The following is a 14,450-nucleotide window of genomic DNA, read 5'->3' on the forward strand; positions in this document are numbered from 1 at the left end:
CGGCTATGCAGCCCCATACGCAACAAACTGTGATGTTTTCCTTTCTATCAGAACCAGCATTAACTTATTCGAGCAATTTGAGCTACAGTAGTTCGTCTGTTTCAGAACCAGTGTTAACTTAATCAGACCACACGGGCCAGCCTTCACTCCCCACGTGCAATGAGCCTTGGCCGCCCATCCTGTCGCCGGTTCACCACTGTTCTCTCCTTGGATCACTTTTGATAGCTACTGACCACTGGGAACCCCACAAGAGTTGTCGTTTTGGAGCTCTGACCCTTGTCAAAGGCCCCGTTCACACTGCAGGCAAAAGTGGCCCAAATCTGATTTTTTTGGGATCAAGTGACCAGGTCAGACCTCTTCAGAGGTAGTGTGAAGACTCAAATCTAGCCCAGATCTGATTTTTTCCAAAGCGGCTGCAGTGTGAACAACCAAGGCGGATTTGATGTGACTTTTACGTCAATCTATATCGACATTTGTCCCAATTATGTGCCGGCGAGTTAGCCCTAGACACAACAGACACAGACAATAACATTAAAAACTTGACTAGATATGGAGAACAGCGATGGAGCAAGTCAGTGGAGGGAGAGTGAGGTGTTAGACCTAATTAGAATAGGGGGAGATACTTTAATTAAAGCTACGCTAGAAGTATCCTACCGTAACCGCTCTGTTTTTGAAAAAATAGCACACGAAATGGAAGAACAGGGACACAGAAAAACGTGGATTCAGTGCCAAAGGAATGTGACAAAAGGCCAAAATAACCAATTTTGCTCTCTTTCTTTTCGTTCTTCTCCTCTTCAGCACCTCCTCATTAATGTTATGGCTTCCATTACACAAACATTTTTGCTTACTTCTTCTATAACCTCTCGAACTTTAGTGCAACAGCGCGCTGCTAAGACAAACCTGTTTTTTGTTTTTTCAGATGTAGCCTATTTCTAAGAAAAAAAACTTTGTATTGTATGCAAAACAATATGGTACCAACCAACCCCATTTTTTTTAAAAGTAGCCTACTGATTGAAAAAAGGATACAGAAAAAAAAATGAAAAAAATGTTATCAGTAGCATTAAGATCATTTTTTAAGTGTGTCTTTAGTGTCCGAAACTTAAGAAAAAAAGCAAAATCTTGCCGATGTGGAGTCAAGGCATAAATATAAGACAGTTAGAGGATTGTCTTTACACTTTCTGTTCAAGGACTTTTGCTCTTTCGTAAAGGTTTTATGTTTTAAATGGTGTTTCAAAGAACATGGAACATTCTGGAATCAATAATCAGTGGAAATAATGTGGCTCGATGTTAAAAAGGTCCATTCAGCAGAGAACTTCATACACAAACTCCCGCAAAGCTCAACACTAGCCCTCTGCCGACATGAAAACATTGAAAGGTTGTCTAAAGTTAGACATTTTAAGTAGTCTTTTTCCTTAAGTGCTAAAAAACGAGACAAGCATATAGCCTGCAGACATTTTGACTCGATATTTTACACATTAGGATGTTATGAAAGTAGCTTTATGGTCAAATATGGTAATGCCCTTGTGGGAAATGAAAAATAGGTAGTGAGTGCCCTCTGTTGGACAATTATTCAATTGCATGATTTATATATATATATATATATATATATATATATATATATATATATATATATATATATATATATATATATATACATATATACATATATATATATATATATATATATATATATATATATATATATATATATATATATATATATATATATATATATATATATATATATATGTATGTATGTATGTATGTATGTGTATATATATATATATAAGTAGGAAAATTATGTTTCTTTATATGCATCATTGCAATAATTCTGATAAAATTGTGTTAGGGCAAAAAATCATTTTCATGCTTATCATATTACTGAAAAACAATCAGATACATTTTAATTTTCTCACCACATTAGATTAAACCGTCCCTTTTTTTCTACCATTAAATGTGGATTTTAATTAATTTTGCGTCTTTTTTCTTTTACTCTGGTGGGAAATATTTAAACGTCTTCAATATACAGCTCATAATACAGCTGGGGTTTTTTCTGCATTGGGCCGTTCTGCTCTCAGCTCAATATCTGTTAATGATGTGTGTGATGACTGCTAAAAAAATCCTGAACATGAAACAGAATTAGCAATAAAATAACCATGAAGACCTTTGGTGCTGCTTGTTCCTGTGCTTATAGATGAATGTAGGAATTCAGTCTGTTAATAGCTGTTGTAAAAAATAATCATAGTAACTATTGGTACCTAAAAGAACTGTTCGACTGTTTTCTGGCATTTTAACTTGGCTCTTATGGTTATTATAGTCAACTGAAACCAGGTGTAATTCATTAAGTAATTACAGTATTATTTATTTTTCCCTTGAAAAAATAATAAGGGATTACTCTTAATTGTTCTGTATTTTAATTGCAGTTACTTCTGATGTATTTGTATTAAATACTGTGTTGACTATAGAACAATTATATATAAAACAATAGTAGATATTTAACGAATGTTTATCAAAATATAACATCTATTATTAAAATGTATGTTTTTAAATAATAATTATGTGATATTTATTTGAAAATATTCAAAGAGCAGTTTCATGTTTATCCTTGTTGAACCAGTCGAGGTTGGTGTTTTTATTTAGAATAAAATAAACTTTATTAAACTTTTTTTTTAACTTATTTTAATTACGCTATATGCCAAGGTAATATTTCTTATTTTCATTTGTGATAAAATACTGTAACTTGATCTGAAATCAAAATGAATAAAAACTATAGACTTTTTTAAAAAAACAATAATACAAATTAAATGACAAAAATAGATCACAAGAATGAATTTAAAAAAAAACACAATTCAAATAATAAAAAAACTTTCAAAATATTAATTAAAACCTATAATAGTCTATCTCAATGACACAAAAAAATAATACTGGCTCATATGAGGCTTTATGGGATAGAATCTCACTATATCTCATTTGAGTGTTTTTCATCATTATTTTAGTTTTTTTATTTTATTTTTTCTTCTGTTAGAGCACAAATTTGGGCCATATCCCTCCAGTTGAGAACCACTGGCTTATAACAGATGAAAGGGCATTTATTATGAACAACCAAATGAATTGCTTATGTTATTGAATAGACAACAACATCTGCTAAATGAATAACTGTAAACATCAAGACGATTCCAAAAGTCACAGTTCTGCTCTTTGACCTTTGCTCCCTGTGTTACTTCCACTCCACCATACTGCGGCTCCCATACATGGTGCATGAGTTGTAAAGTTTTCTTGCCATTTCTGGACAGTTCTTTTGCCCCTTCACTTCATTATATGGAAGAGAACTCCATGAACAGTGTGCACATAATGACAGAATGTTTATTTCTGGCAAACTGTTTCCTTAAACTGTGGATTAAATGACATTCATGCAACCCATCAAATCCTATTATTTTGGCGTGTGGACGTCTGCAGGATGAATCTAATGAGAAAGTGGAGACAATGTGCATGTCTATCATTGACCACTGGAGGGCGTAATGAGATCAATGTCTTACAATCATGTGACCGGTGCTGCTATTCTGCATCACAACAAGGAGTGCAGTGACCTACTGGAGTTCGTGTGTATACATGAGACCAGTCAGAACAGATGCAGTGGAAATGAACGCTAAACCAAGGTTTATTGGGTTATTTATCCATAAAAGCTTTTGATAGCACACGGATATGGTCAAAGAATCTTGGTAAGTCTAATGCTTTGCATAAGAACATAGCATTTACCTTTTTCCTGATTGCAGCATGAACAGAAAAGAAAAAGAGAATTTTAAAACAATAAAAAGGAAGACAAATAAGGAAGAGAGACTGTTAGACAGGGATAAGCTCAGAGAAGAGGGAGATAAAGCCTGTGTTTCCCCAAGAGAATGTGTTGCATAACACAGAAAGAACCTTTCACTGTATAAATGAGAGTCAGACACCACTGCATTAGAGTCAGACAGACATGGGCTCTGGAACAACACTGCTGTACTCTCAACATGCACATATACTAAAAGCAGTTGGATTTATGCCATTACATGTTTTTATGGTGATTAAAAAATATGCATCACTTAAAGGCACAACATGTCAAATATCCAAAATCCTCTAGAACAGTGTCATAAAAATGTTTGACTTGTGTACTTGCATTATCCCAAATGTTTCCAAGAATGTTTAAATCCAGAGAAATAAACCATTTTAACCAGGCCCTGTCTGTGTGTCGCCTATCAATGTAATCCGCATTACCCTCGATATTTTAGAAACCATGGAAACACCGAAGACGCTTTAATATATTTTGTGTTTTATTAGACAGGTGAGAAACTGTTTGGATGCACGTTACCTCATACGCATGAGTGAGAAGCAGAAGCGTCGTCTGCAGCATAATAAAAGCTCTGTGAAATCCAGGCGTCATCAAGCTACGCTTTTGTTTTGAATAAGCGACCTCTAGCGAAGAAAAATTACATATTGTGGCTTTAAAACATAACATTAAAAGCACACAAATCATCGTTTCACACCTATCTGCTGTTTCAGACATTAAAGATTACACATTTTTACAAACTTTTCATGTGGAATAACATGCACAATGAATTGTTCCCAATAAGAACATTTTATCATGTAAATAAAGCAACAGTTGTAGGGTTCTGAATACATTTAAACAAAGAAAAGTAAGATTCTTCGCTATTTTTAATACTCAGCACTACCTAACAGGAAGCCCTTTAAAGTCAACCCTGTCCCTATATTAATAATTAAAAATGTTAGTATTAGTTTTAGAATCCATGTCAGTGTATTGTTCACATTTAAATCTAGAGTCGGACAAATACAAATGTGTGGAATAGAAGTGAAGAGTGGCAAATTACAGATAATTTCCTTTCGGTCATTGGTGCTTTGTGGGTGTAAAAGTCGTAAAAGGCCTTCACTACATGTTGAGACAAGTCCATGATGGGCTCGTATTGCTTGTTCTGAGACTACATTATAAGTCCATTATTTAACTGTGAGTCACATCGTATCAACCCAGCAAGAGTTTTCCTTCCTTTGAAATATTTTCACTTTTTATTCATAAGTATATATATATATATATATATATATATATATATATATATATATATATATATATATATATATATATATATATATATATATATATACACACACACACACACACACACAGTGGGGGTAATGCATTACAAGTAACTTGAGTAATGTAATCAGATTACTTTTTCAAGTAACTAGTGTAAAAATTTACAACAAAATATCTGAGTTACTTTTTCACATTAATTTCACTGACAGACCTCTTGTCCCCATGTTAAGAAAAATTACGAGTATGTGCAAAGGTGTTGTGTGTGAACAGGCTGTAGTAATTCTAAACTAAATGTGAGCATTCATCTCATTTGCACAATACAGATTTAGTACTCAAATGTCAAATGCAAAATCAGAATACTATGCAAACCTCCAATGATTAAATATTAAATAAAACTGTTTAAAAAATGCATGCATTTAAACTACCTTTATTGGCCAATGCCAAAAAGGAAACGTTTGACCGTTTGTTTGTTTGCAAACAAAGGCTACTGTACCAAATATTAACATTGATGTTCTCAGGTGTTCAAACACTTATTTGCAGCTGTAGCATACAAATAAAGAGTTGAAAACCATATATTGTGATTTCTGGATTTTTTTTTTAGATTATGTCTTTCACAGTGGACATGCACCTACGATAACAATTTCAGACCCCTCCATGATTTCCAAGTGGGAGAACTTGAAAAATAGCACGGTGTTCAAATACTTATTTTCCTCACTGTATATATACATACATATATATATATATATAGAGAGAGAGAGAGAGAGAGAGAGAGAGAGAGAGAGAGAGAGAGAGAGAGAGAGAGAGAGAGAGAGAGATGTGCATGATGTGCACTTTAAATGTTTGCCATGATGTGTTTTTTTTTTATTATTGCTTTAAATATTATTAGAATCAATTCTTTAAAAAGGAAAATAGAATACATTTTAAGAACATTATAATTGTGTACTTGGAACGTAGCTTTTAATAATGAGACTTTTGTTTTAGTAATCAAAAATTATATAAAAAATTTGGTTTTAGATTTATCGACCAATATATCGGTTATTGGCTTTCACATATAAATAATTATTGGTATTGGCCATATCTGTGTAATATAATCTATGATCAATGTGTGTCTCCTTCCAATGAAGACGCAAAGATACTTTTTCAATGATTAAATAAATAAATCTAAAAATAAACAATTGTTATAATAAATAATAAAACACTTTATATAAATACATATAAAGTTTCTTTCCAAATGCTTGTGTGTGTGAAGGGCTGTCTGGTTAAAGTTTCAGCCTCTCTTCCTGCCCTCTCTCAGTGCTCGACCAACCCCGCTGCTCTCCACAGGTGATCGGTGTCTCTCTCCAACCAATGAAGACGTGAAACTTCTTAACCCTTTACTGGACCAACCAGATCTTTCCAGGACTGTGTTCTAAGCTGGACTTCATCGTAAAACAAGCGTTCGGTCGGGACTTTTGCCGGCAGTGTCGAGTTGAGTTTAATTCAAAGTGAACGCGCAGTGGATGTGCGCGCGGTGCGGCGATCGGTGATCTTTACGCGCGGATTATTATATCGTCATCGGGTTCCTGAAGACGGATTTTCTGCGGCAGTAATGATCCAGATCGCAATCCAAAGAAGATGATTGTAGAGTTAGACAAGCGTTTGCTCTGTGTCCTCTTTTCTCCCCACAACTCCCTCGAATGGCTTTGGGAATCTGGTCTTGACGTGTTTAAAATGAATTATCACCATCCACCCTAGTGGAAAAACTGGTGAGTTACTCTTTTCAGTGTTATCAAAGACAACTTTTTTATGAATACATTGAAGGATTAGGAGATTTTAGCTTCACGTCAGATTATGTTGTTCCTGGTTTGGTCAAGAGCTCTTTAGATGTTGGTAAGATGGCATAGTGTGGCCTGCTGTTGTGTATGTTCTGCTCTGTTAAATATTCTATCTGTATTATAAACGCAACGCACCACCTTCTGTTTGACCTCATTAAAGTGATTACATTGCTGTTAAAGATGGACCTCTTTAATATGGGTTGTACTTGTGTTGGTGCCAGTTTTTTTTCCCCTTGGGAGTTGAACACAAATGGAAATTTTACTTTTTTTCATTGTTCATATGCATAAAATCAAAAGTCACAATGTGTTTTATACATTCCTATTTAAAACACCATAAATCAGGGTGGTCTCCCCGCCTGGTCAAGCTGATGTGTTTTAAAGGGATTTAGCATGAGACTAGTTGAAACTAGTAAACCATTTTAAGTTGTTTTTCTTTTCAGCTGGAATTGATGTGTTTGTGTGAGGAGTTTTTTTTAGCATTCATTGAGGGTGTTTGGAGATTTACACAAAAAAAGTTGCATGCTTTAATTGTGTTGCTTTGGAAATATTTGTAATATTATTCACAATATATAGACTATGCTAAAACACATGGTCTGGATTTTAGTTGAGGCAGTACCTTGACTGATGAAGCATTATAGCTAGTTAAAAAGGTAATGCCATAGGTGGAACCTTTTAGTTGTTTGTTTGTTTGTTTGTTTGTTTGTTTGTTTGTTTGTTTGTTTGTTTTTGCCCGTTTTGTTTTAGTATAAAATAAAAAATGATACCCGAAAAGCTATTTAATGCCCTTGAATGCATTTTACAGAAAAATTATGCATTGTATGCATTTCTGGTTATACCACTCTTTGGACTGTACCCTATATGATCTGTAAATCATATACTAGTATTTAATACTAGTTATTTAAAAACCTACAGATTTAAAGGTTAGTTCACCCCAAAAAATTTAAATGATCATAATTTACTCACCCTCAAGCTAAAAAAATAGTGCTGTCAAACAAGTGTATTATTATTAGTATTATTATTATTCCAAAAATAATGTGTGTGCACTGTGTGTGTGTATATAAATACACAATTATAAATGCATACTCATTCATGTATATTAAGAAAATGTTGTAATTTACATATAAAATATTTGTACATGTATATAATATAATATATAATATAAATCAGTATATAAATGCAAATATTTCTTAAATGAGTATGTATTTATAATTATACACAGTACGCACATATATTATGTAAACACAAACTTTTATTTTGGATACGATTAATCGATTTGACTGCACTAATAAAAAATACACTGGCTCTTCCAAACTTTTATGAAAAATGGATGCGCCTTTTTGAGTTTCAGAAACTCAAATTCACTCCCCTTATAAAGCTTGGAAGGGAATATTTTTGAATATTTTTAACATCATATACACCTAAAAGTCATAAACACCTAGGATAGCTTGGGGTCAGATCATTTTTGGATGAACTAACCCTTTATGTTTTACAGCCCAAACTCTTATTAGGTTGACCTTTGAGGGTGATTTCTCTGGTTGTAATGGCAGGGTGGGATTGCTTGAAGCAGCATGAGCATATTTTGTCTTCTCTTTCTCAAACCCAACCGAAAAGACACTTTGGCCTTTAAGGCGACCTGCTTTTCAAACTTCAAACTCAGTTTCAAGTCCTCTTCCTGCTCAGAAGCAGTTTTTAATAATGTTGTAGCCTAGTTCAACAAGCAGTTTTGTGGGGTGTGCAAAGAGTCTGTAGCATTTAAAAACACTGCTGTATGATAGTGTACATAAACACAGTGATGGGGAATACATCTATATTTTATTTATCATTTGTTACATTATTATTATTATTTACTGAACACAATTTTTTTATCAGCTAACAGATGAGCAATTGTACTAATATTGCTTTATCTTTCAGCATGCCCACTTCCAACCTATTTTCACTTCTCTTTTCTCACTTTCTGACATCTGTCACTGTAAAAAAAAATAAAAAAAAAATATCATGTTTCCTATTTTTCTTGTCACTGATTACATCTAATTTTTCCATTTGGCCAACTTGAATTTGACCTGATGCAGTTTAATTAAGAGAAATTCTGCTTGGCCAACTGAAAAATGTAGATGTGATCAATCACTAGAACATTTTCAATTGGAGACCTGATTTATTTATTTTTACAGTGAAGCAGTGTTAGTTACTGGTCTCTACATTATATATAACAGTTAATGGTTGAAATTGTCATTCTGATTTAAGAACGTCAGCCACCAGGATGAGATTGTCTGGCTGTTTAGGCTATACAATTAATTACTTAACTACTGTGCAAATAAACTATAGTGTGAAATTAGTCAGCCTTAGAATGTCATAAATGTGGAGACAGGTATCAGTTTGCAGCCTTATGAATCTGTTTTTGTGTGAAGTGTGTTCATTATTTCTCAATGGCATTACACCACCATGTGGCAGTTTTCTGAAATGTGTTAAAACACTGAAGATGACATGCTTTAGTCTCCATTAAAAGCTTAATAATTTGTACTATATGTTTCCATTTGAGCCATGGAAAGGAGTTATATAAATTAAACTATTGTATATATATATATATATATATATATATATATATATATATATATATATATATATATATATATATATATATATATATATATATATGTATGTATGTATGTATGTATGTATATATGTATGTATGTATGTATGTATGTATGTATGTATGTATGTATGTATGTATGTATGTATGTATGTATGTATGTATGTATGTAGCCTATGTATGTATGTATGTATGTATGTATGTATGTATGTATGTATGTATGTATGTATGTATGTGTGTGTGTGTGTATGTATGTTTGTGGACATTTTTCTTCTGAAACATAATCCATTGTTGATTGTTCTGCCTGTAAATAATTCCTTTGCTTGACTGCATATTTTAATTGTAATTTAATGTTGTGACTGGGTGTCATTTTTGGAGATGACAACACGGCTTTGAATTATCTTTAAGGCTTTTTAGCGTGTTTGTTAGTTGAACTTGTTATTAATTTTAATGAAGTCCATGTGGTTTGACTTAATTTGACCAAAAGAGGGCACCGTCTCCTAACACAAGAGTTTGAATGGAGCTGATTGTAACGTAGCCTAATTGACCAAATGCACTTTTGTAAAGATGCATATTTCAAGCCAAAAGAAAACAAGTCGTTGTTGAATTGTAAAGTGACTATTCATATACATGCAACACCGGTGTGTTTTATATCAGTTTATTTGCCAAATGCAGTGAAACTAAATATGAAACCCATACACATATACCAGTGTTCAGCTAGCACATTCTAAGATAGACATAGCCTAATATCGATATTTAACAGCGAATTTGTTCAGTTGACGCATTACACGTAAATGTATGACACTGTGTAGTTTGAATGGTTAAACATGCCCCTTAATTAAATAATTTCTCACTCTGGACAATATAGCCTAGGCTAATGTATGTAACATGTTTCGTGGCCGCGCTCGCGTGCACGAGCCGTGCGGGAATTGCTGAGGTGCGCGTTCACGGAAGTGTGTGAGGGAGGAGGGAAGAACGCAATCGGCTGAGGAGTTTTTAATGTCCGCCATGTTGTGAATGGCGCACTGAGGCAGCGAGAGAAAACACACACACCCGCCTCTGCTTTTCCTCGCTGGATCTCTTCTATTCCATTATTTTTTTCTCATTTTCCAACTCCATCCACCCTCCTCCATGAGATCTGTGGCGGTTTTATGGGTGATTGTGAGGGGATCGGATAGATTTATAGAGTAAAATGAGTAAACTGTCGTTCAGGGCGCGGGCGCTGGACGCTCTCAAACCGCTGCCCGTCTTCCGCTGCGAGGATCTGCCCGACCTGCACGAGTACGCGTCCATCAACCGCGCCGTGCCGCAGATGCCCACAGGCATGGAGAAGGACGAGGAATCGGTACGATTTTAACCATGCAACTTCCGATTTTGTGCGATACAAACTTGTTTTTTTCTGTCAGTCTGCGCAGGTTTGGATGCAACAAAATGGCCGACTGTGTGTGAAGCGTTTTACACGGTATTTTGGAAACTGTTTTGCAGTTTGCGTTGAATTTAACGTCTGGTATATACATTTGGATTTATTTGATGGCTATTAGCGGTGTGAAAGTATGGTTGTGTCAATCCTTTCGGACCCGAATCGTGCAGCAAAACACAAAAGGAGTCATGTGACAGTGGAGGTACCGACATTTTGTTGGATTTTTTTTTCTGTAGTGGCGACAAATGGCAGCCAGAGGGCGGGAATTCCCGCTGTCATGGGAAACCTGGAAATATCAGCCAATTTGATAGCGATAATTTGGCCAAAAATGTACATTCTTTTATTTGCTCACTCTTCATGTTGTTGTTGCACTTCTGGGTGACTTTTTTCTTCTTCTGTGGGAACAGTCCTCAGTCTTTATTCATGTTTCCTCCCCATACAATGGAAGTGAATGGTGACTGAGGCTGTCATGTTGCTTAACATCTCTTGTTGTGTTCTTCTAAAAGTCATACAGGGTTTAAACAACATGAGGCTGAATAAATAACAGAATTGTCTTTTTTTTTTGAGTGACTTATCTATTTAATATTTGTTTCTTTCCATGCACGGAATAGTCATGGGTATGTAGAAAGCCTAGTGATGCTTGTGAAAAATGTTTTATCGGTTATAAATTGCTAGTTATGATTGCAACGTCTATACAGAAAATCTGAATGAATGAAAATAATGTATTTGTCTGAACTAGATGTGGGAACCCTGTATATTGAGACTGAGCTGAAGGCCTCTTATGAGATTTTTCCCATGCTTATTAGGGCCCCGGGGCCGCTAGCATCAATGACTGCATTCACATGTGCGCACAATATTGTTGTTGTTGTTGTTTCTGCTTTGTTTTTTTATAATTTGGTCATTCCAATTATATGTTATGTAAACACATTAAAGGTGCACTATGCAACTTTCCGTCCACTAGAGGTCGCCTATTCAAAACAAATGCGTAGTTTGATGATGCAAAGTTTGAGCACAGCATCTTGGGACGTGGTCTTCACCTCACAGCCGGTGGAAAATAGGACTCGGGCAGAAATCACATTCATGCAAGCGGTTTTTAACCTTACTGTAGTGTGAAGCAGAGCAGTGTTGTGTAGCTGAGCATGGCCGCTGGAGCGATTGATACAAAAATACCTGCCTCGTGAGCACCGGGACTTTTGTCATGACGCGACGGGACACAGTCGCCGGGCGCCTGCACTATTTCCGTTCTTCCGGTTATAATTATGAAGTAATGCAGCTCTGTTTATCATATTAGATACATTTAAGTGTGTTGAAAATGATGTTATGACGTTACTCTGTTCGTTCACTTGTTCACACTGCTCGGAGTGAAGCGCTTCTGCCAAATAAAACCCAAAAACGAGGGTAGCGCAGATATGATGCAATTGACAGGCGACTTTCTGAGACGCTATGCTGAAACGTCCTGGTCCTTAGTTAGCCACAATTTACAAATAGTTGGAAACATTTGGGATATTGTAGGTACTCAACTGAACAAAATATATAACACTGGCCTAGTGGTTTTTGGATATTTTACTGCAAAATCCTACATAGTGCACCTTTAATGGGATTGCTTTTACCATAAGCCAGATTTTTTTTGGTCTTGTGATCAAAATAAGACCCCTGGCACATATTGATCTGAATATGAGGTCATGTGAAACCTTGCGTTTTACGGTTATTAAAAGAAACACCATTACCTACATTTTCAAATCATTGAGATCATTTGTGTTACAGTTAGGGATGGTAATTAAAATGAATGAGATTGTTAAATTACTGAGTGACCATCTTTAGAATTTCCAGAAGAGATTCTTCTTAGTTTTCTGAGTTTGCACTGGTTGCATATGTGCATCTTTTATTAAAATAAACATCAGAAAAGGATTTGCGTGTTAACATGGACAATATCAGGAGCATGTCAGTGTCTCTTGTACTGGTGAGGTTCAATAAAAGAGGCTGTTTGGTTGGTAGTAGAAGCTTTTTTTAAATTTATTAATTTTTTATTTGTATGCAATGTTTGCAGAATTAAATTGCAGCTAGATTTTTTTTTAAAAATTCAGTTACAAGTAAGCCTGAGGCTCTTGTAAAAAGATGAAGCGTGTGTGCTTGGGGCCCATCTTCAAATTAGGGTGTCAAAAGCCTTTTCACACTTGCACTCTCTTATTGGAAAGGAGAGGCCTAGTTTTTTTTTTAAGTGTGCTTGTTTTTAAAGGGTTAGTTAATCCAAAAATTAAAAAATTGTCATCAACGACTCTCCCTCATGTTGTTCCAAAACCCTTAAGACAGCACATGAAGATTTTTTTTTATAATAAAATTTGAGAGATTTCTGTCCCTCCATTGACAGTCCACACAACTACCACTTCGTTGCTTTAAAGGGATACTTCACTGCCTTTTCATATTAAACTATGTTATTCCCTCTAACTTAAACGAGTTGATACACACCTCTCTCGTCTCAGTGCGTGCACTTAATCTCTCTGACACGCAGTGACGATCTGATAGCATTTAGCTTAGCTCCCTAAGCCCAGTTCATTCACTATGGTACCAAACAGAGATCAAGTTAGAAGTACCAAACACCTCCACATTTTCCCTATTTAAATATAGTTACACGAGTAGTTGAACGATCAAGTATGATGACAAAATAGAACGTGGCGCGTTTCTAATCTGATTAAAAAGGAGAACTATAATGTATGGCTCTTCGTTTACCATATCTGATAAGCATAGATTATTGTTTACATAGGTAAAAGCCTAAATTAAATCTCTTCATTATAAGCAAACGTGTCTCTTTAGAAAATTCTGGCAAACCACTCAAATCATATGGATTAATTTTTCTTGTTACAAACTTTTTGAAGCTTCAAAGTTTCAGTTGAGTAGATGTCAATGAAGGGACAGAAAGCTCTCATATTTCATTAAATATATTTTCTGTTGTTCCAAAAATGAAAGAAACTAAGCATTAGGGGTTTGGAATGACAGAATTTTCATTTTTGGGCGAACTAGCCCTATATATGTGATGATAAGTTCCTGCCCAAATGCTGGTAACCGTTGCTTCATTAAAGCGGGTTAAGATGTCCCTGGTGTAGAATAGAGAATCTATGCTGCATTGCTTTAAAGTTTGAATTTGTTTTGATCATTTTAGTGTATGTTTACATGACAATGTACTAAAAATGCAAAAGTTTTTAACATATAGACAACTGCCTTGTCAAAACGATGCCTTTTCACACGGATCTGCGAAACACACAAAAACGCTGCATTATGCTGCCAGGCCAGTAGTTGTAAAGAAGTGCCATGTAACTTTGTAAAGAAACACTACGCCCCTATAGACTGAACACGTAATGTGCATGACGTCACCGTTTTCTCAAATGTTTTTAATTTGTACGAAAATACAAACATGGATATTTTTAGTTGTTATAAACTTTGGTTAGGGCTAGGGATGCACCGATCATGATTTTACCTGGCCGATTCCGATACCGATTTATTTTTTTATTTTTTCAAGCAAACTGGCCGATTTCCTATTTTATTTTAAGC

General features: G+C 35.0%; 1 protein-coding gene across 2 annotated transcripts in view; it reads left to right on the top strand.

Annotated features, from left to right (window-relative positions):
- Positions 1–6,467: 6,467 nt before the first annotated feature.
- The window catches only part of epc1a (enhancer of polycomb homolog 1 (Drosophila) a), a 47,627-nt gene continuing 39,644 nt past the window's right edge, over positions 6,468–14,450 (top strand). Inside the window, exon 1 of one of the 2 annotated variants that reach the window (XM_067430671.1) lies at positions 6,468–6,828. Coding sequence is in view for 1 of the 2 variants with exons in the window: in XM_067430670.1 (XP_067286771.1) it covers positions 10,677–10,829 (153 nt within the window). In the remaining variant the exon portion in view is untranslated. Of the gene's footprint in view, positions 6,829–10,369; positions 10,830–14,450 lie in introns of those variants that run through there. The other variant, XM_067430670.1, reaches the window with a different exon arrangement.

Source organism: Pseudorasbora parva, chromosome 21 (assembly GCF_024679245.1).
Source record: "Pseudorasbora parva isolate DD20220531a chromosome 21, ASM2467924v1, whole genome shotgun sequence".
NCBI lineage: Eukaryota > Metazoa > Chordata > Actinopteri > Cypriniformes > Gobionidae > Pseudorasbora > Pseudorasbora parva.